General features: G+C 36.4%; 1 protein-coding gene across 6 annotated transcripts in view; it reads left to right on the top strand.

Annotated features, from left to right (window-relative positions):
* The window catches only part of LOC150109418 (basement membrane-specific heparan sulfate proteoglycan core protein-like), a 1,783,738-nt gene that overhangs the window by 701,233 nt on the left and 1,062,008 nt on the right, over window positions 1-20,497 (top strand). For all 6 annotated transcript variants that reach the window (XM_090413063.1, XM_090413041.1, XM_090413033.1 and 3 more), the window contains one exon: window positions 4,347-4,574. In XM_090413063.1, the coding sequence (XP_090269189.1) occupies window positions 4,347-4,574 (228 nt within the window). The remainder of the gene's footprint in view (window positions 1-4,346; window positions 4,575-20,497) is intronic.

The raw sequence follows: 20,497 nt of genomic DNA, 5'->3' as shown, positions 1-20,497 counted from the left end.
CATCTTGGTTATCTCCAGAAAGTCACTCATTGTAAGAGGCATGTGCTGTGAATATATTCACTATTCACTCGATACCTATTATACTTCTCCTTGAACACATTCACTGATGCATTCACAGCCAACTTTGGCAACCACCTTCCAAGCAGAAAATCTAGTCCTTGCCCTTGCTGACCACACCCCTACATAATTTGTTGTCTTTGTCAGTACTATAAAACATCTTTAAAAACTAGTTTGTCATATCTCCTCTTTTTTTTTTTATACCTATCAGTTGTAACCTACAGACCTTCAATATATCTTCATAGGGTGTGCATAAACACACACACCACAATCTTATCTGTGACTCCTCTCCACAGTCCTAATGAACAAGGTTACAGATTTATGCACAGTAATCTAGATCTTCTTTTGCTATGCCTTTATCTCGTGTTAAACGGGGTCGGCGTTCCCATCTTTAATCTTCTCCCTAAGATCCTCTGCCACCTTATTCCTCCACCTGAGCTTGGGCCTGAATTGGTGTATATATAATCTAGATATAGCCTTATTAATCCAAGCACTGTACATCTCCTGTAGTTTGGATAAAAGACATCAGAAAATTACCAAGTAACTTAACATGTTCACTGGCACGCTATTCAGTCATAGTTTGTTCCCGCAAGCCAAGAGCTTTTCGCGTCTTCAAGGTCACTACGAGTAATCTCATAGCTGGCTTATTAGACAGAATTTTGTTTCATACACCAACTACGAGTAATCTCGTATCACTCCCATCTTCAAGGTCACTACGAGTAATCTCGTAGCCGGCTTATCAGATCGAATTTTGTTTCATACACCAACTACGAGTAATCTCGTATCACTTCCATCTATATATTACATGTGCTGACGCCAGTGTTTATTGCGTCTAGTTCAGTTTTAGTTTCTAGTCTCTAAGAACCTTCAATTTCGCCATGACCATAAAAGAAAACTTACTGATATAGAAGTAGAAGCTTATGCTAATATGAGCGATGATGAATTTCATGAAATATTTGGTTCCGATTCCGAAGATGATCCTACAGACGACTCTAGCGGTGACTCCGATGATGAAGAAACTTTTGAAGATGAAGTTAGCAACCAGCCAAATACATCAACATAAACATATTGGGAAAATTCAGAAGAAGAGCCCCCACAATTTGACTTTGTTGAAACTGCAGGTTTTAAAATTGACACTGGAAATTTCAGTATCAAAAGGTTAGTTGAACTTTTCTGAAGATTTTCTCACAATTTTAGTAGAACAAAACCAATTTTTATGTTTTACAAAATATTGAGGAAAGCCAAGTTTAAAATTGATTTACAAATTACGACGTTATACTACGGATTAACTCGCGCTTGGCATACGAGGTTGGTAATCGACATATGAGTATGCTCGTAGTTGGCTTGTGAAGCTCATATACGAACTACGAGTATACTCGTAGTTGGCATCTGAGGCATATACACAATATACTATATTTTAGTTGAAATTATTTCTCTTCTGCCAAGCCCACAGACATGCTCTCCTGTTTATTCAGAATCCAATGATCCAAATTAAGGTAATTATACAAAGGGATAACTCGTGTTTGGCATAGGAGGTCGGTAAATCGACATACGAGTAAACTCGTAGTTGGCTTGTGAAGCTCATATATGAACTAAGAGTATACTCGTAGTTGGCAGCGAACGTGTTAAACATGAAAGCATTCTGGTCTTCGTGGTATCTCTCCAATTGCTTTCAAAGTGTGATCTAGAGCTAACATCTGTCCTGTGTCATCTCTACAATCTGTTATTCATAGCTGGTACTTATACCAATGTGTGAAAGCAATTGCATATTGAGCTTATTCCAAAAAAGGGGTGGGAGAGAGAAAGATTACCATCAGAGAGTACTCACTGATTACACATCACCTCAGTCCTCTCCAAAATAATAGTTATCAGTAGCCAATTTCTCTACCACCTAGAGGCCCACAAGTGAATCAGCAACCACCAATTACATCTGACCTCTTAGCTTACATCACCCACCACTGGACACATGATGTGGAAAGGTTTAGAATAACTTATTCTGCTGCTCTTGACATTTCTGGTGCTTTTGACAGTCTGGCATTGAGGCCTTTTAAACAAATTACCATCCTTTGGTCTATCTGCCACCTTCTATAATTTGGTTGCCAGCTCCCTCTTTGGTCGTTCACTGCATGCTAGTGGATGGCTTCCTCTATTCAAGCTTCACCACCATTGTTGCAAGACTTCCTAAGACCTCTGTCCTATCACCTTTCTTTCTTCTGTATATAAATGATCTACTCAATCACCACCAATCCTATCCACAGCTATCTAGATAATAGTACTTTCCATTCATCCATTTCCATTAATGTGCAGACATCCCAAACATCAAGATCATCTACAACCAGTGTCATGTTGCTATATATGAACATTGATCTTTGTACTATTCTTCAATGGAGTGAGGACAGTCTAGCTGCTTTTAATGTCACCAAAATGCAATCTTGCCTTTTCTCTTGCAAAAGAGATCTCAGCTCAACTTCCTTTATCCTGAATAACACAAAATCACTAAAGAAGATCATATTCTCTGCCAGGACTTACACATACCTCCATTCTCTTCTGGCATAAATGCATCACAACATTTGCTTCCTCAAGATGCTATTTTATACCCAACAGTTTCAATTTTATGTACAACCCAAATCCACTCATCCTTAGCAGTATTTTAACATGTTTGGGATGATGCATCTAAAAATTCTAGGCACTCCAGAGGAGAGCAGTTTGGCTCATAGATGATCTCTCTTACAGATTCACTTCAACCATTATATTTCACAGATGCAATGATCAGGCTCTCTGTCTGTTCTAGAAATACTTCAATGGTTATTGCTCCACTGAACTGGCAGTCATCATTTCTCCACTTTCTGTTGCACCTGTTAATACAAGAACTGCAGATGATGAGCACCCCTTTACTGTGCAACTGCAAACACAACAAACCTGCTTCTCTTTTTCCTCTTTTGTTCCATCTGTCTCCATCCTCTGGAACAGCCTTCTGAATCTTCACCCATGGCCTGTCTGAAGATTCAAAGGCCATGTGTACTTCACACATGTCCTATAGGTCTCCTGACCCCTTGTGTATGGGAACAATAAAAAGAAAAAATGAGTCTTATAAAGAGGAATAACTCCATACTCACCTGTAAGTGTGTTCTTCAACATCCAAGTAATTGGATTAGCTGTTCTAGCCACTTTTGCAATATGTCCTCTGAACTTCAACTCCTTGTCCACAATCTTGGCTTCATCAATGTAATCCAGTTCCTTCAATATTATTGTTACTTCTTCCCAGAGTTCACAACTGATACACATTTCTGCATTAAACTGGCAATTGTTATCCATTGTAATATTACCAGCCTGTTTGTCACCCTGCAGAATATTCCTTTTTGTCAACTATCTCACTTTCTAGTTTTTGTCCCCCCCCCCCATGCACAAATTTTCTTGTTCTACGACTCCTGCTTAATATTGCTATCGATCCATCATTCCTTTCTGATTTATCCTCCTGATTCATGATATATAATCTCTCACAGAGCTTCCTTCAAATGCTCTCTTACTTCCTGTGTACTGTAAACATCTTTACCCTCCAATTTCTTATGTCATGGGACTACATCAATCAGCCTCCTGAAATTGTCATAATCATCTGTTTCATAGTCCTTTTATATGCTTAATATATAAGTTATATTAATGTGTCCATATTCTACATGTATGGTAATCTCCCATATCAAGGCTGCATGATCACTCTTCCTAATCAGTGACAATCTCACTTTTACCTTGTTACTCCCAAGTCCTCTGATGTTTACTAGATCCAGCATTCTAGTATCCTTAGTCTTATCCATTACATGCTACATCAAGTAATTATATCTGAGTAGCTGTATAAATTCCATTTCTTTTCCTCCTTCCAAACTATATCCCCATAGTTGAATTCTCTAATAATAACCACTTCCCCTGTGCTAATTCAGCTAATTAGCTGATGCATGCTATTCATATTTTCACTTGTTCCTTCTGGCCTATAGTAGCAACCAGCTATATATTATTATGTGCCACTTTCAAGGAGTCCTTGGACTCATTGTGGGAGGGCATGCTATTCTGCTACACAACTCTCCCTCTCCTCTAATTAATCCTCCTAATACACACTACTACCATCAACAACAACGGTGTTATTTTATTTTATTAATTTATATTATAAAAAAACTTATTTTCTAAATGATTCATTTAGAATTAGATGTTTATCAGTTGATTTATTTCAAAGTAGTTATGCATCAAACCTTTATTTTATTGATTTATGAAATATATTTTAATAAAAGCCTTCTTTTAAGGACGAGAGGTGGTATTTAGGTGCCGAGATGAAGGAACTCGTCGATCTCAAGTAAAATGGAGTCGTGCTGATAGTCGTGCTCTTCCTCCAGGCAGCTTGGATGTGCGTGGCAGGCTTACAATGCCAAATATACAGCCAGAACATAGTGGTGTTTATATTTGTGCTGCTGTTGGTGTTCCATCTGGAATTTCTGGAGCACAGAAGACTGCTTTTCTCACTGTCCAGCCATGTAAATAGTTTATTTCTTAATGAGAAACTATGGATAATTACTCAGATTTTTAAATAATTCTATTTATTTTTATTAAGTAGGAACACTAAACATGTAATGTGTTGTTTTTGATTATAGCAGAACATCTCTTCAGCATTTACTTTATTTGAATTTAACTGTAGTTTTCATTATTCCCAAAATGTAAATTTGAGAACTCTTTCTAGATTTTTACTTTCTGGAAGCAATGCCATATTTTCCCAGAAACTATTCAATAATCTTTTCTGATATGCTAACAATCAAAGGATATATGTAGGATGCCATGATGATGTGTAGAATAATAATCACTATTTTTGATGAAGATGAAAAAAAACTGTAGAAACATCTTGGTAATCAAAAACAATTATCAAGATCCCTGTGACAACTTATTATGACATTTATACCATTTACTGCTATATTGGTAGAGGCAAGTAAAAGCATTGTTCAGTTAATGAATTTTATTAATGGAGAATTCATTGAATACTAAACTAAACGAAACAATGTCAAGAACATACCATGTTTTGTTTTTTGTGAATAAATTAAGTTACTAGTTAATAATGATCAACACTGGATGTCCTCATAATTATGTGTCCAGTTTCTCATGTTATCATGGTGTGCAATTTATTGATATATGGAATGAATTTGGTGGATGAAAGGACTTATATATGCCTGACAGACTACACTTTAATGGTTTTGGAGTTAGATGTTAGGAGAAAGTTTTGTTTAGTGCAAAACTAGGGAAATGAGATATTGGTGGAGGGGGGATGAAATCAAGCATGTCTGGCCACCCTTATGATAAATAAGCATGTGTACAGAAATGATTATGCAATGCTGAATGGCATAACTTTGTGTAATGACATTACACCCAAGGTCAGTTGTGGGTACGGAGGGGGGGGGGGGATGTTGAAATGCATCTACACAAATGCAAGAAGTATTAGAAATACAGGAGAGGAGGTTTTTGCCATTGGTCAATTTGAGGCCAAAAATCATGAATGAGACATAGTAGATAGAAAATGATATAGTTACAGGGATAGAATGTAAAGGGTATTGTATTTTCAGGGAAGATAGAAAGAATAGGACAAGATGTGAGATATTGCTGCTGATGATAGCTGAAGAATTACAACTAGCAAAAGAGGATTTTTATGTCTGTAGGAGATAGTTCAATTGAGGGGTCTGAGAAAGAGGCTAATAAGACAAAATATATTGTAGGGGTGCTGCTATAGATAATTACATGAAACACATTATAGTGGAGATAAGAGATTTCAGGGTGTTGGATCTGATAATAGCATCAGAAGATATATCCACAACCAAGGTGGACATTCTGCCTCTAATTGGAGAGAGTGACCTTACAGTCTGATTTTGGGAAATTGTCAAACATGGAATTCTCTGTCAAGAAAGGGTTTATGTTGAACTATAAAGGTGGCACTTATGACAGACTTAGGAGTCATCATGGAGCAGTGCCATGGCTTGAGAAGCTACAAGGAAAGAATATCAGTAGTGTATTGGAAGTGGTTCAGAGATTATTTGAGAAAAGCAGTATCAGACTGCATACCCAAGGTCAGGAGGATAAACAAGTATGAATTAAGTGGATTAGTAGAGATATAAAGCAAAAGCTGCAAAAAAAAAAATAATAAAAATAAATAAAAAATACTGTGGAGAAAATATAAGGAAAAAGGTGATCAGCATACTCATGAGCAATACAAAGTACAAGCAAGAAGGGTTAACTAGGGCCAAATCTGATTATGAGAGAAAATTAATGTCAAGAGCAGGCCAAAGTAAACCTAAAATAGTTTTTTTTTTGTTATGTACTAAGTAAGAGGTAAAATGACAATGGCAGGATGACTTGAAAGAATGCTGATACTAGGAAGGTGACAAATGCAAAAAAATAGTTCAGTTGCTGAGTGGTCATTTTACAAAGGTGTATCATCCAAGTGGAGATTTTGCAGTTGCTGATGTAATAGATGCATAAAAATAGTTTGCTAAACAGGTGCTTAGCATATTGAAAAATATGAATATGAACACAGCAGTAGGACAAGATGACATTTCAGCATGTGTACTATGTGGATGTGTAAGAGAATTGGCATTGCCTTTGAAGTTGTTCAATCTAAGTCAGGCATGGTTCCAAGAGACAATGGAAAGATGGTAAGATAGCTCCATTGCATAAAGGTGGCTCTAAGACAGAGATAGCAAACTGCAGATCAATTAATGTATCAGGAGTTGTTAAAGTATTGGAAAAGTTAAAGATAAAATCCATCAGTGCATGGATGGGGATGTGATGCTCTATAGTGGGCTGCATGGCTTTGTAAAGAGTAGGTCCTGTCTTAATAATTTATTCACATTTCATAATAAAATGACAGCAGAATTGGATAAAGGATATGGCTACACCATGATATTGCTGGACTTTGCAAAGCCATTTGACAGAATACCACATGGAAAATTATTAAGGGTGGAACAAATGGGAATGGATATGAAGTTAGTAGCATGGACAGGGGGATGGCTGACAGATAGACACCAGAGAGAGTAGTATATGGTACAGTGAAATCTAAGAGAAAGAGAGTGACTGGAGTACCTCAGGGTTCCGTACTAGGGCCACTACTCTTTAATTTGTATATATAGGAAAAGATTTAAGGGGAGTAGTTATATTCAGTTATTTGCTGATGATGCAAAACTGGGGAGTACAACAGTTGATAAAGGTGATATAGATATCCTGCAGGATGATTTGAATAAATTGTGGATAATGATTATCAATTTAATGCTTGCTGCAGAATGTGAGGTTATTCACTTCAGATTTGATTAGGTTGAATGTGGTGTATTATATTAACCTCCCAAATGGCTAGGACGTCTATAGACGTTCAACTAAATCTGGATATGTAGGGGGCGCTAGTGGGTCAAGCGCTACGAACGTCTTTTGAAGAGCTCCTGATTCAGATAAGTTTTACTAGGAATAATTAAGTATATATGCGTAATTGTTTAAGTAAGAGCGGCTGTAAACGTTGTACGCTACCGATATTATTAGTGTGGGGTTTTTTCTTGCTTAAACTAAATACGAAAACGTTAATATTAAACCTAGTAACCTGCAGAGGAAAAAAAAAAAAAATGGCGGCGGCATTGTCATTCCATGATTTTAATTTGGATTTAAGTCGGTTTGTTAAGTGTGAGGTCTGTTATATGTATTCCTTCGACTACATAAATGATTTGTGGATGTTTAGTGCGGATGGAAGAAGGGTATGTGCGAAATGTGACCTGAACGAGGAATTGATGAATGCAAATATGAAGTTGATGACAGAAAGTGCTAGTACTGATTGTGTCGCGAGTGCATGTTTGAAAGAGAAGGATGGTGGGAAAGACAGGCGAAAAAATGTTAAAAAATCAGGAAAAAGAAAAAGAGCGATTTGACAACCGTAACGGATGTTAAAAGAGACGAAAGTGAGGTGGAAAGAAACGAAATTGAGAGAACGAATGAAAGTAGAAATGGCATGGTGCAGAAATCGCAAGTAAAAAAAATTGAAAGAATGAATGATAGCAAAAAAAGAATGACTGATGGCGAAAGTTGGACGCATGTTGGAACGAAAGTACTGAACCAAAGAAAGATGAATGACAGTAAAAGTGAGAAGAATGATAGCGAGAGTTGGACGCATGTTAGTCCGAAAGTACGGAAACAAAGAAAGATATGCGAGAGTGAAAGTGAGAAGAATGATAGTGAAAGTTGGACGTATGTTGGACCGAAAGTACGGAAACAAAGAAGGATGAATGAGAGGGAAAGTGAGAAGAGGGGATCGAGAGTTAGAAAGTTAGAAAGATTTAATGATAGAGTGAATGTGTCGCGAGGTTCAGAAGTTGAATTGGATTGGATGAAGCAAGAAATGAAATGGATGCAGAATGAAATTAAGAGAATTCAGGTCAAAACTATTAAAATAAATCATGATGGCATGAAAGAGATAACAAAAGATGAGCGAGTGGCGTTGTATGGCAACTCCATTATTAAAGGTGTGCTAGAGGATAAAATGCACAAGGTATGTTTTCCAGGCGGTAAAATGAGTAGAGTGATTGAGGCATCGAATATGAGGCGGGAACGAGCAAAAGAGTTAATTGTATTAATTGGTACGAATGATTTGAGAGAGAACAAAGAGCATGTCAAAATGAATGTCAGGAGACTGCTTGGAAAGATAAAGGAGAATAGTGTGACAGGAAGGGTGGTCAGTGTATTGCCTAGGTATGATTGTGGTGAAATGAGGCGGAGAGCAAGGATTATGAATGATATTCTGGCTGAAATGTGTGAGGAGATGGGAGTACAGTTTGTTAATGTGTGGAATGAGTTTGAGGGACGAAGTGAGCTGTATGGGAGCGATGGACTGCATTTGAGTGGTTATGGTGTGAGTCGCTTGGAGAGACTGCTGCTGGAAGGTAGAGAAGTGAATAGAGAGAATGAATCAGATCGAGAGGGGAGTGATGTGGAAGAGCAGGAGAGTAAGACAGGAGAGATTGAAGAAGTGGAAATGAATGGGAAAGTGAGTGGTATGAGTATAGAAAATGAGAGAATGGGTGTGCAAGAGCAGCAGGGAAACGGGGAGGCTCAGGGTGGACAGGGATACACAGCATGAGAAAGGTGGATGCTCCAAGAGGAGGTGAGAGAATGTATAGGCAGGAAAGTAATGGGATGATCAGGGATCAAAAGGAAACAGATGGAATCGCAAAGGGTTCTAAAATGAAGAATCAGAAAGGGAAATGGCCCCAGTCCAGCATGGAGAGATCACATCGAGTGAGTGGTATCAGTGGAACTAGCTGTAGATCCAGAAATGAGTTGTTGTGTTTGTATACCAATGCTAGAAGTATAAGAAACAAGGCGGATGAAATGGTTGCACTAATTGCGTCCGTGTACCCAGAGATTGTCGGAATAAGTGAGACATGGTTAGATGAGGATGACATCCTGACAGGAATAGAGATGGAAAGGTATGATGTGTTTCGTGAGGATAGAAGGGGTAAAAAGGGAGGCGGAGTGCTATTGATGATAGAGAAAGAGTTATGTCCATACAAGGTAGAGATGCAAGAGGGAAATGGGGCCAGTGGTTTTGAGGCAGTATGGTGTGAGATAGAGGTGAATAGAATCAAATACTTGGTGGGATGTTGTTATAGACCTGGTAATGTGGATGGTGGTGATAGTGAAATGTATAGTCAAATAAGCCAAGCAAATAAGAAAAGGGTGATCATTATGGGTGATTTTAATTATGGCAATATAGACTGGAATGAAGAGATAGCAACTGGAAGTAAAGAAAATGAGTTTCTGGAGTTTTTGAGGGATATCTACCTCAGACAGTATGTAACAGAGGGCACAAGAGGATTAAGGGACTTGGATTTGGTCATCTCATCGGAGGATGTAATTATCAATGAGGTATCAAATCATCCACCAATTGGTGAAAGTGACCATGAGGTGATTACTTGGGTGGTTGCCAGCAGTGCAAGGACCCCTGTGAAAAAAGGGTATATGTGGAACTACAAGGGGGGTGATTATGAAGAGCTCAGGAGACAGCTTGCAAGTGTAGCATGGAATGAGGAGTTAGCTGGAAAAGAGATCAATGTAGCTTGGGGGATTTTCAAAAAATATTTAGTGGATTCAATGTCTAAATGTATACCACGGGTGAGAAGGTTAAATAAGTTAGGTGTGAGATGGATGAATAAAGAGATTAAGCATGCTATACAGAGAAAAAGGGCATTGTGGAGGCAGCATTAGAGAAGTGGAAGTAACCAATTTCATGAGTTCTACAAAGACCAGGCAAGAAGAGTGACTTGGTTGGTGAGAGTAGCTAAAGAGAGGTATGAACAGCAGTTAGCTAATGAAGCTAAAAAGAATCCTAGGGAGTTCTTTCGATATGTAGCCAGCAAAAGAAAGAATGATTATGGAAGGATGACATTGATTGGAGGAAATGGTATAAAGACAGCTGTTGCAGAATGTGTTGTGGAGATACTTAATGAGCATGTGTTGTGGAGATACTTAATGAGCAGTTCATAAAGATCTTTCAATCTTGTGAATGTGACTTCATGGAGAGATTAAGAGCAGTTGATGATGGGGAGGAGAGACTGACTGTAAGTGAGCAAGAGGTGTTTGGGGAGTTGAGTAATCTAGATGTAAATAAGGCTGTGGGACTTGATAATATATCACCACGTATTCTGAAGGAATGTGCCAGAGAGTTGACACCTGCCTTAACATATTTTTTTAATACGAGTCTTGCACTTAGTCAAGTCCCTAAAGAGTGGAAGGAGGGCAAGATTGTGCCACTTCATAAAGGAGGTGATCGAACTCAATCATCAAACTATAGGCCTATCTGTGTGTCAGGTGTTGTGGTTATGTTGTTGGAGAAGCTTGTGAGAACTAGGATCCAGAGTTGGGTTGACAACAATGGTATAATCTTTGATGGACAGCATGGATTTGCTAAAGGGAGGTTGTGTTTTAGTAATCTACTTACTTATTACAATAAAGTGACTGCTTCCTTGGACAGAGGAGAAGGATACACAGTAATATACTTGGATTTTGCAAAAGCTTTTGATAGAGTACCTCATGATAAGTTGACAGTCAAACTAGAGCAGATGGGGTTGGATATTAGATTAGTGCATTGGATTGGAGACTGGCTATCTGATAGGTATCAACAAGTTGTGTATGGGGGTGCAATATCCAGGAAAAGGAAAGTCACTAGTGGAGTGCCTCAGGGATCTGTTTTAGGGCCATTACTATTTAACTTGTATATTAATGATATTGGCGAAGATTTGGAAGGAGATATTCAGTTGTTTGCTGATGATGCAAAGTTGGGACGAACCATAAAGAGTAGTGAAGATGTTGTGGCCTTGCAAGAAGACTTGAATAAATTGAGTGATTGGGCAAGCGAATGGGGATGTGAGTTCAATGTTGCAAAATGTAAGGTTTTATAATTTGGAAAACAAAGATGGGATGCAGAATTTATGCTTGGTGAGAATATATTGTTGGAAGTAGAGGAAATAAGAGATCTGGGAGTGATAGTGGATAAGGATCTAAAATTTAGGGGACACATCGCCAAAATTGTGAAGACAACACAAAGACTTCTGGGAATGATGAGGAGGACACTGACGTGTAGAAGTAGGGAGATTCTTGTTCCATTGTATAAGGCTTTGATTAGGCCACACATGGACTATTGTGCCCAGATTTGGTCACCTGGTTTTCAGAAGGATGAAGAGATGTTGGAAAGGGTCCAAAGGCGACTGACTAAGGTAGTTTCTGACCTCTGGAATGTCGAGTATGAGGAAAGATTGAAAAGATGTAATTTGCAGAGTCTAGTGGAGAGAAGGAAGAGGGGAGATATGATAGAGACCTACAAGTTGGTAAGGGGTTGTTATAGGATCAATGGTGAAGTTCTACAGAGAATAGTGGGAGATCAGGGGAGAACCAGAGGTCATACCTGGAAACTGTATAAAGAGGGTGTGAGTAGGGGAGTGAGAGGCAGGTTTTTTTCGTGCAGAGTTGTGAATGATTGGAATGCCTTGCCTGAGAGTGTGGTGTCTGCAAGGAGTTTGAATGTGTTTAAGACCCGGTATGATGAGATGTGTGTGAGATAAAAGGACCTCCTAGATGAGTCTTTGACTCCAATGAGGTCTTGTTTAATAATAATAATAATGTTTCAGCCCACCTGTTTAAAGAACCTGGATAAGAAGTGCAATTTGACTGTCATGTCCATTAGAAAGTGTGATAAACCCTCATGCTGAATAGAACAGTTAATCGGATTATCTCATGTTCGTAGCTGCCTCTCAGTTGCCTATAACAAGAAACACACTTCCTTGTTCCATGCTGGTCAACTGGATTTTAGTTATATCGGATAGACTAAAAATAGAGAAATTATTTATATTTTTGTTTTCTCTTTTTATTGTACAATACAATTTTAATGTCTGGAAAAAATAAAGATCTTGTATAATTTGTTCACTTAAAAATATTTAAGTGAACAAAGCCTTACCTTGGAGAACCAATTAAATTTTTTATTTTTTTTGCGCTAATTTTTTTCTAATCGCTTACTAGACAAAAGATTTTTCTTTGTTCTCGAAGAAATTAATTCACGCTAATTATTTGAAATATTCTTTTAAAAAAAGAAAAGTAAACCGGCTGCTGACGTTCCAGTTTATATTATTTTTATTTTTGTACAAAACCTTTGAAATTGAATAATACTTCACAGATTTCCTTTAGGACATGCTTGAGCAACTTTGCTTTATAGAGAATAACATGAAATTCTTTAATTATATTACTAAATTTTTTCTTCATGTTGTATAGTAATCTACTCTTCTTTGTACTTTCACTTTCTTGGTTTCCTTGTATAATTGGTTATTACAAAATGAAAGTAACAGTTATGATTTAAATTTATATTTTCTGCATAATTCAGATATTTTATTCTTCAATTTTTAAAGTAAGCGATAGATTTGCTTATTTTTATCATTCAAAATATGTATATCAAAATTTCATTTCCTTTCACAATAGAATTGAACTCTATTTTGCCTCTGATAATTTACCCCCCCCCCTCCCGTGGGGATTACTATCACACACCCGAAAACTGTTATGAAACATAGGTACAGTTTTTATTTAATTTGTTATTTTTCTCTAGTAATTGTTCCACATTACTTTAATTTTTAGATACTGAAACTATGTGGTGATTATTATAAATTAACAAATTATAAATCAGACAATATAAATATTATTTATGTAAATTGTCTGATATTGAGAGACTCTTTACTGGGGAAAAGTTACTGCATTACAATGGATAATTACTATATATGTCCTGAACTGCTTTTACAGCATTGTACAGATAGTTATGGTACTATAAATGCAAAAAGGCGAGATATGCCTCCAGATCTGGCTTCAGGAAAGCTATCGAAGGGGGAAATCAGAGCTTATCAGCGAGGGAAAGTCTTTGCACTAGGTTGGAAAGAAAAAAAGATGTTTTTCTGCTGTCCTCCCTGCATAATCCATCAACGGAATCCGTGGAGAAGCATGGTTTGAAGAAAGAAAAACCCATTGCTGTGTGAGCATACAACGACACTATGGGTGAAGTCGACAGGTGCGATCAGCAGCTATCATTCTACTCTGTAATGAGGAAACAGCATAAAAAATATTACAAAAAAGTGTATGGACATGCATTAGATTTTGTTAATTGGAACAGTTTCCTCCTGCACAAGAAAAAATGTTTGTCTACCATAACATATCTATAATACAGAATAGAAATTGCGAAAGCATTGCTGCATGCCCATGCGCCTTCTTCAGCAAGCAGAAAAACAGGAAATCCTGCCAGACATCTGAGGTTGAACGCTGCTAACTCCAACCATTTTCCCGAAAATCTACCACCAACGGCTAATAAAAAAAAACCTGAACGGAAATGTTATGTATGTAATAAAAAAAAAATATCAGAAAAGAAACAAAAATCTGGTGCCCTGATTGTAAAACTGCTTTGTGTGTTTACCCCTTGCTTCAAGGTGTTCCACACTGTTCAAGAATTTTAAATTCTGAACAGTAAGAAATAAAAAATGCTTGTTTTCAAGGCCATCAAAACAGTCCTTTTCAGGACTACAAATATTGATAGAGGGATACCTGAATGAACTGTTTCCTTTTCATCTTGAAGGCAAATTTTTAAGTTCTTTTTATGACACAGAATGATATTTTGGAAGGAATAAAATATAAGAGGAACTGGAAAGAGTATTCCAGGTAAAGTATTTCACCAAAACAATAAAAAATTATGAAATAAAATCTACCCTATATACATATAAAATGATAAGCCTTTTTATGTCATGCTTTTCGAAACGTTTTGAAACTCGGGCTACCCTGAGTGTCGAGTCTTCAAAATTCGAGTCATCAGAATTCAGGGGCGGAACCCCCTTTTGAGTTATCACAATTGAAGGAGAACTGGCCTACCAGACCGGAACACAGGGGTTGAGCATAGCCCCCCCCTAGTTAATAAATGAACTATATAAATAATAACGGGAACATTTTCACCTTGCCAACACTCAACATTGATGTGATATGGGTTCCAAATTTCTTGTTTCGGAGATATATATTACAAAGTTTTTGTAATAAAAATTTCTGCTACAATGAAGTTTGACATAATCAACAATATTATTACTACCTTATTTCCGTTTCTCATGTGGGAGAAAAACGGTAAAATGTCACTCTTATAATTATATGAGATGTTATAATGGCAAAAATATTAAGAAAAAAGTCGTTTGCACTTTCTCTTCAAAACACAAAGAAAGAACATTGTAAATTCAGCCAGTGGAAAAGAAAATACTACATATTTTTCTTCTGTTATCTGATTTTTTTTTCTTGTAGTACAAAGAAGAAATCACTGCATATAACATGGAGTCTGCATGAGGGAAAAAATCTGGAAATTGGTTACATTATAACGAATAGAGAAATCATGTCAGAAAAATTATTCACGTAAGATTCTAATCTCAGCAGACATAACATTTTCTTCTAGATTACATATCTAAAGTAACTGAACCTTTGCTACTATTTTACACTAAAATGAATGGGTATGTTCCCCAAGTGATTTCCGTTTGTAACAGCTGTCTTGCAAACCATTTATGAAATTATCAGAAATATCCGTAGATTGATTAGGTCTATCCCCCCCCCAAAAAAAAAAGATTATGAAATGCATATACACCTTTTCTTTGAAAATAATTCAAATCCTCTTTTTCAAGATAATTGTATGATTTAATTTCTAATTTTTGATAATAAAAGTGAAACTGATCATTATAAATTAAGCAATTATTTTGGCATAAATAATGTATAAGCATGTAAACGAAATGTCAATATTTCTGTTAGGATATAGGTAATCAACAATCGAAAAGGAAACAAGACATTCTTGACATATACTGCACTAGAGCTTGAGGCACTTTAGTGTTCTCCCCTTTCTTCTCAATAGCACTGAGAGTAATAAGCCTTCAACTTTTCCTCCAGCTAAGAGGATATTACCAAGTATTTATAAGACGTAGATTATTTCAGAAAGAGCTTCCAGCAGCAGAAGTAATATTTAGATTTTTTAAAGAAAAACAAACAAAAATAATACTACTGAACTTTCTTTTGTGTGGTATCCATATAAACAATTTTGCATGGTGAAAATATAGCATATTATTTCTAAAACTTCACATAATTTCAGCGGATAGTAGAACAGCTGATTTTAGATTGCAAATAAATAGAACAGAATTAGAAGCTTCACGGTACAATCTGATTGCCGTATATCTTTTGTCAAAATGGTAAAATGAAGTAATTGATTTTGAATGATGTCTAGAAAAGCTTTCAAACCTGTATAGAAATTTAGAGTAGTTATGCAATTCGGTTTCAGGAGAGAATAAGGAGGTGGGGGGGAAGCATTAGAAAATCTTCAAAATGAACAAAAGTTTTGAATCATTCCGTATATGATATTTTTCACATATTTTCGACATATCTACGAGGATATGCATTAAATATTATCGTAATATGCATAATACAAATAAATAAATAAATAAAAGACGAAGGCGAAGAATCACTTCTAAAATATCATTGGATATAAATTTTTGATACCAAAAAGACACAATCGGAAACCGAGTAATACAATGTAGCATTTTATCATTTTTTTTATTTTGTCTTTATGAATAACAAAAAATCAGTTTCTAAAACTGAAATGTGATGATCCATATAATGTTATTTGGCTAGAAACGAAAGCAAAAGGACATATTTATTTCAATAAATATTATTTAAAAATATAAATATTTGACATAATATTTTCAAAGCAAACATTTGAAATTTCTGAAATTCGAAAAAAAATTATTCAATTATTATATGTAAAGTGAAAGAACAATCAGTGCAACTCTTCCGGTGCACTGATTTCTAGAATAAAATACACCAAATTTACTATCACTAAATAGATTCATTGCAAAAGCTGATCAGTGGTCATTTCAGGATTGATTTCTTTCGCATATGGGAAATTCCTTTCAATTTTTGGGATGAGACACAATAAATCATTTTAGAGGCAAGAAAGGTCAAATAACTTAGGACAGTAAATGAAATTCTAAGCAACACAATAGACGTAAAGATAGGGGGACACAAAGGTCACTCAGCAACAGTTAATCCACTAATGGCTATAGAATAGCTGTAACCAGATTAACGGCGGAGGAAGGTAATGGCATGATAAAAGGTAGAATGCCGACGAAGTTTTGATCCATGAAAAAAGCTAGGGAGAGCTGACTATATCATCCACACCAGCCGGTTGGGAGGTTAAACATACTGAATTTGAAGAAATTAATGAGGCTAGGGACTTGGGGATAATGGTGCACAGCCACCATTATTCCCAAGTCCCTAGCCTCATTAATTTCTGAACAGAGAAGAATTTCTGAGGGCATATTGCAATAAAATAGCTCAAAGAATTACTTGGATGTTGAAAAACATGCTAAGAAGTAAATATAGGAAACTTATTGTACCTCTTTATTAGGCTGTGATTTGGCTACATCTTGATCACTCTACATAGATTTAGTGACCTAGGTTTCTTGAATTGGGAGATGGTAGAGAGAGAGAATTCAGAGATGAGTGACTAAGCTGGTGACAGGTCTATTGATTGCTCACTATGAGGTTAGGTTGAAGGTGTGAGTGGGCAACATAGTTTAGTTAATAGTCAGAAAAAATGGAACATGATAGAATCTTATTAGATATTAAGGGGGTTTTATAAAACTGATGCAAAGGAAATTTTTTTTTCAATATTTGACCAATAGTCAGAGAACTAGGGGCCACCTGTGGAAGTTGTGTAAGAGTGTGGTTAGTAGGTGTATGCTGACCAGCTTTTGTGTGTGGAGTGATAGATGAATGGAATGTATTGTCAGAATTAGTTGAGTTTCCTGATGGTGAATGGATTCGAGGAGAGGTATGATAAGTTTTTTGTGTATAATAGTGTGCCGTCTTTCACAAGTCTCCAGACTCCACGGAGATACCACATAATAATAATAATCTTCAGCTTTTCATCATAAGGGTGTGTGCTCAAAAGAGACTTCCATTATATGCATTGTACAAGAATATGCAGATTTATATCTTTCTTCTTGTAACATGCATTGTTTGAGTATTTCATAAAAATATGTTATGCAAATTATATATATATATATATATTATATATTAGAATGTTGATGCTGGTTTGAAGATATCCATTGAAAGTGTAGCTTTTTTTTCCCTTTTTTCCTGGACTTTGCTTTATATGTAAAGCACCTCAATTATTCTGACATAACTAAACAGTATATTTAAGTTAAGGGGATAAAAATCCCTTATTGTTTTTCAGCCAGTAAGCGAAACTAAGATCGAAAACAACGATTTGTAACGTTTCATGCCGACGAACTGTCAGCGTATCCAAGCGTAAGTGACCACTTGGTAGTGCCACACCACGGCAACTCGTTGTAAAGGTAGAGCAAGATCCCTCACTGTTCTTGATATTTTCTCATAATGTAAAACACACAGCTCTTAAAAGATGTAGTACTGTTTTACATTATGAGGAGAGGTCACTACCCAGACCGGTTTCAACCTTTTTTGAGGTCTCATCAGTGAGTAGCTAGACCTAGAATATCAGAGTTTAAGTGAAGAAAACTTACATACTTTTGCTATACGATTGCCTGAAAGGTGTGTCACTAATATTATATTATAACATAGTATAACTAAGATGAAAAGCCAAACGGCTATTTTTTTCTGGCGAGGTTGATATAAGTTAAGGGGATAAAAATCCCTTCTTTCGGGCAATCGTATAGCAAAAGTATGTAAGTTTTCTTCACTTAAACTCTGATATTCTAGGTCTAGCTACTCACTGATGAGACCTCAAAAAAGGTTGAAACCGGTCTGGATAGTGACCTCTCCTCATTATGTAAAACAGTACTACATCTCTTAAGAGCTGTGTGTTTTACATTATGAGAAAATATCAAGAACAGTGAGGGAGCTTGCTCCACCTTTGCAACGAGTTGCCGTGGTGTGGCCCTACCAAGTGGTCACTTACGCTTGGATACGCTGACAGTTCGTCGGCATGAAACGTTACAGATCGTAGTTTTCGATCTTAGTTTCGCTTACTGGCTGAAAAACAATAAGGGATTTTTATCCCCTTAACTTATATCAACCTCGCCAGAAAAAAATAGCCGTTTGGCTTTTCATCTTAGTAAACAGTATATTATTTATTTCTTGTGCATATAATCTTATTTTCTTCATTAGTAAATTGCTCTCTCAAACTCAGTGGTTTAACTCCTAACTTCAAAATAAAAAGTGGAAACATTTGAAGCTAAACTACAAATTAACCTTGCACACAGATTTATATCTTAGCAACACACACATATTATTATTATTTATGTGGGCACTCCATGGAGGTAAGATACATTGTGGAAGACCCACTTTATCCATTAACACAATGCCTATCATACATCTCCTTAAACCTATTCACTGTTGAGGCATTTTCACTCATTCACCACTCTCCAAGAAAAGAACCTAGTCTGCACACCCTCACTAACCACACTCTTAGACATCTTCCAAGTGTGATCCCTTGTTTTCCTCCTACTCTCCCATGTATTGAAAAATTCCTTGTGCATCAATCTTATAGTATCCATTTAGTAACTTAAAGTTTCTATCATATCCACTCTCCTTACCCTGTAGCTGTCACCCACTCAACTGCAAATCCTCATAATGAACATTCATTAGACCTGTCACCAACTTGGTCACTTATCTCAAAATCTTCTCCACCATTTCCCCATTCCCAAGGAATGAAAGTGACCAAACCTGTGCACAATAGTAAAGATGTAGCTGAATCATAGCCTTGTGAAGAGGGATAATAACTTTCTTATCTCTACTTGTCAATGTGCTCTTCTGCATCTAAGTAATCCTTATGTCCTCTGAATTTCAAATCTCTATCCACCATCACTCCCCCCCCCCATATCCCTAGCCTTCATCACTTTCCTGTAAACTGATACCATTAATAGAATACAAAGCATGTAATCTTTTCATCATGAAGTACATTAGCTTTCATTTTACAACATTGAATTAATAACCATTGTCCTTTGCCCACACTGCCAGTTTATTTAAATTTTCTTCTTGAATATTCTGCAATTGAGCAGGTTCTTTTCTTAGTAGCAAAAACTTTTCTTCCACTCTCTTCTGTTCTGAGCCTTCTCTTTCAAGGTTGTGTACCTGTCTCCATTCAGCATATCATCTAGCATTATTTTCCTTACTCTTCCTCTGAATCTTTTTCCATCTATTTTTCCTTCGATGGCATCTCTGATTCCATTCCCTCTCAGAATATGTCCGATCCAGTTTCTCTTTCTTCTTTTTATCCTCCATAACAGACTTCTTTCTTCTACTCTTTTTAAGACCTCTTCATTAGTTATTTTATCTGTCCATTTGATTTTTTCCATCCTTCTCCAAATCCATATCTGAAAGCTTTCCAAAATCTTAATTCCTTCTTTTTTCAATGTCCAAGTTTCAGTTGCATAGAGGACAACACTCCACAGATAAAGTTTAATTAGTATTTTCTTTAGGTTTCTATCCATTTTACTTCTGAATAAATTCCATTTCCTATTAAAGGCATCTCTTCCCATTGCTATTCTTCCTTTTATGTCACTTTTGCATCTTTCATCACTGCTAATCACACTTCTTAGATATTTAAATGTCTTTACTTGATTCAATTTTTCCCCATTTATTCTGATATCCATATTTGCCTCTTTCCTTGCTATTTTCATTACCTTTGTTTTTCTGATTGTAATTTTTATTCCATAATTGATACAGGATTCCAGTGATACTGTATTTGCATCACCTTTACTAAATATTGTCCTTCCAAGCTTCGCATCATCAAACAACTGACTGTCCCATTTCAAATCTTCTGCTATAATATTTGTATTTAATATACAAATTATTATTATCCAAG

This window comes from Typopeltis vanoorti, chromosome 2, assembly GCF_054136105.1.
Source record: "Typopeltis vanoorti isolate ZY-2024b chromosome 2, IOZ_Tvanoo_1.0, whole genome shotgun sequence".
NCBI lineage: Eukaryota > Metazoa > Arthropoda > Arachnida > Uropygi > Thelyphonidae > Typopeltis > Typopeltis vanoorti.
Note: the sequence above shows the minus strand (reverse complement) of the source record. Positions and strands in the feature narration are given on the sequence as shown.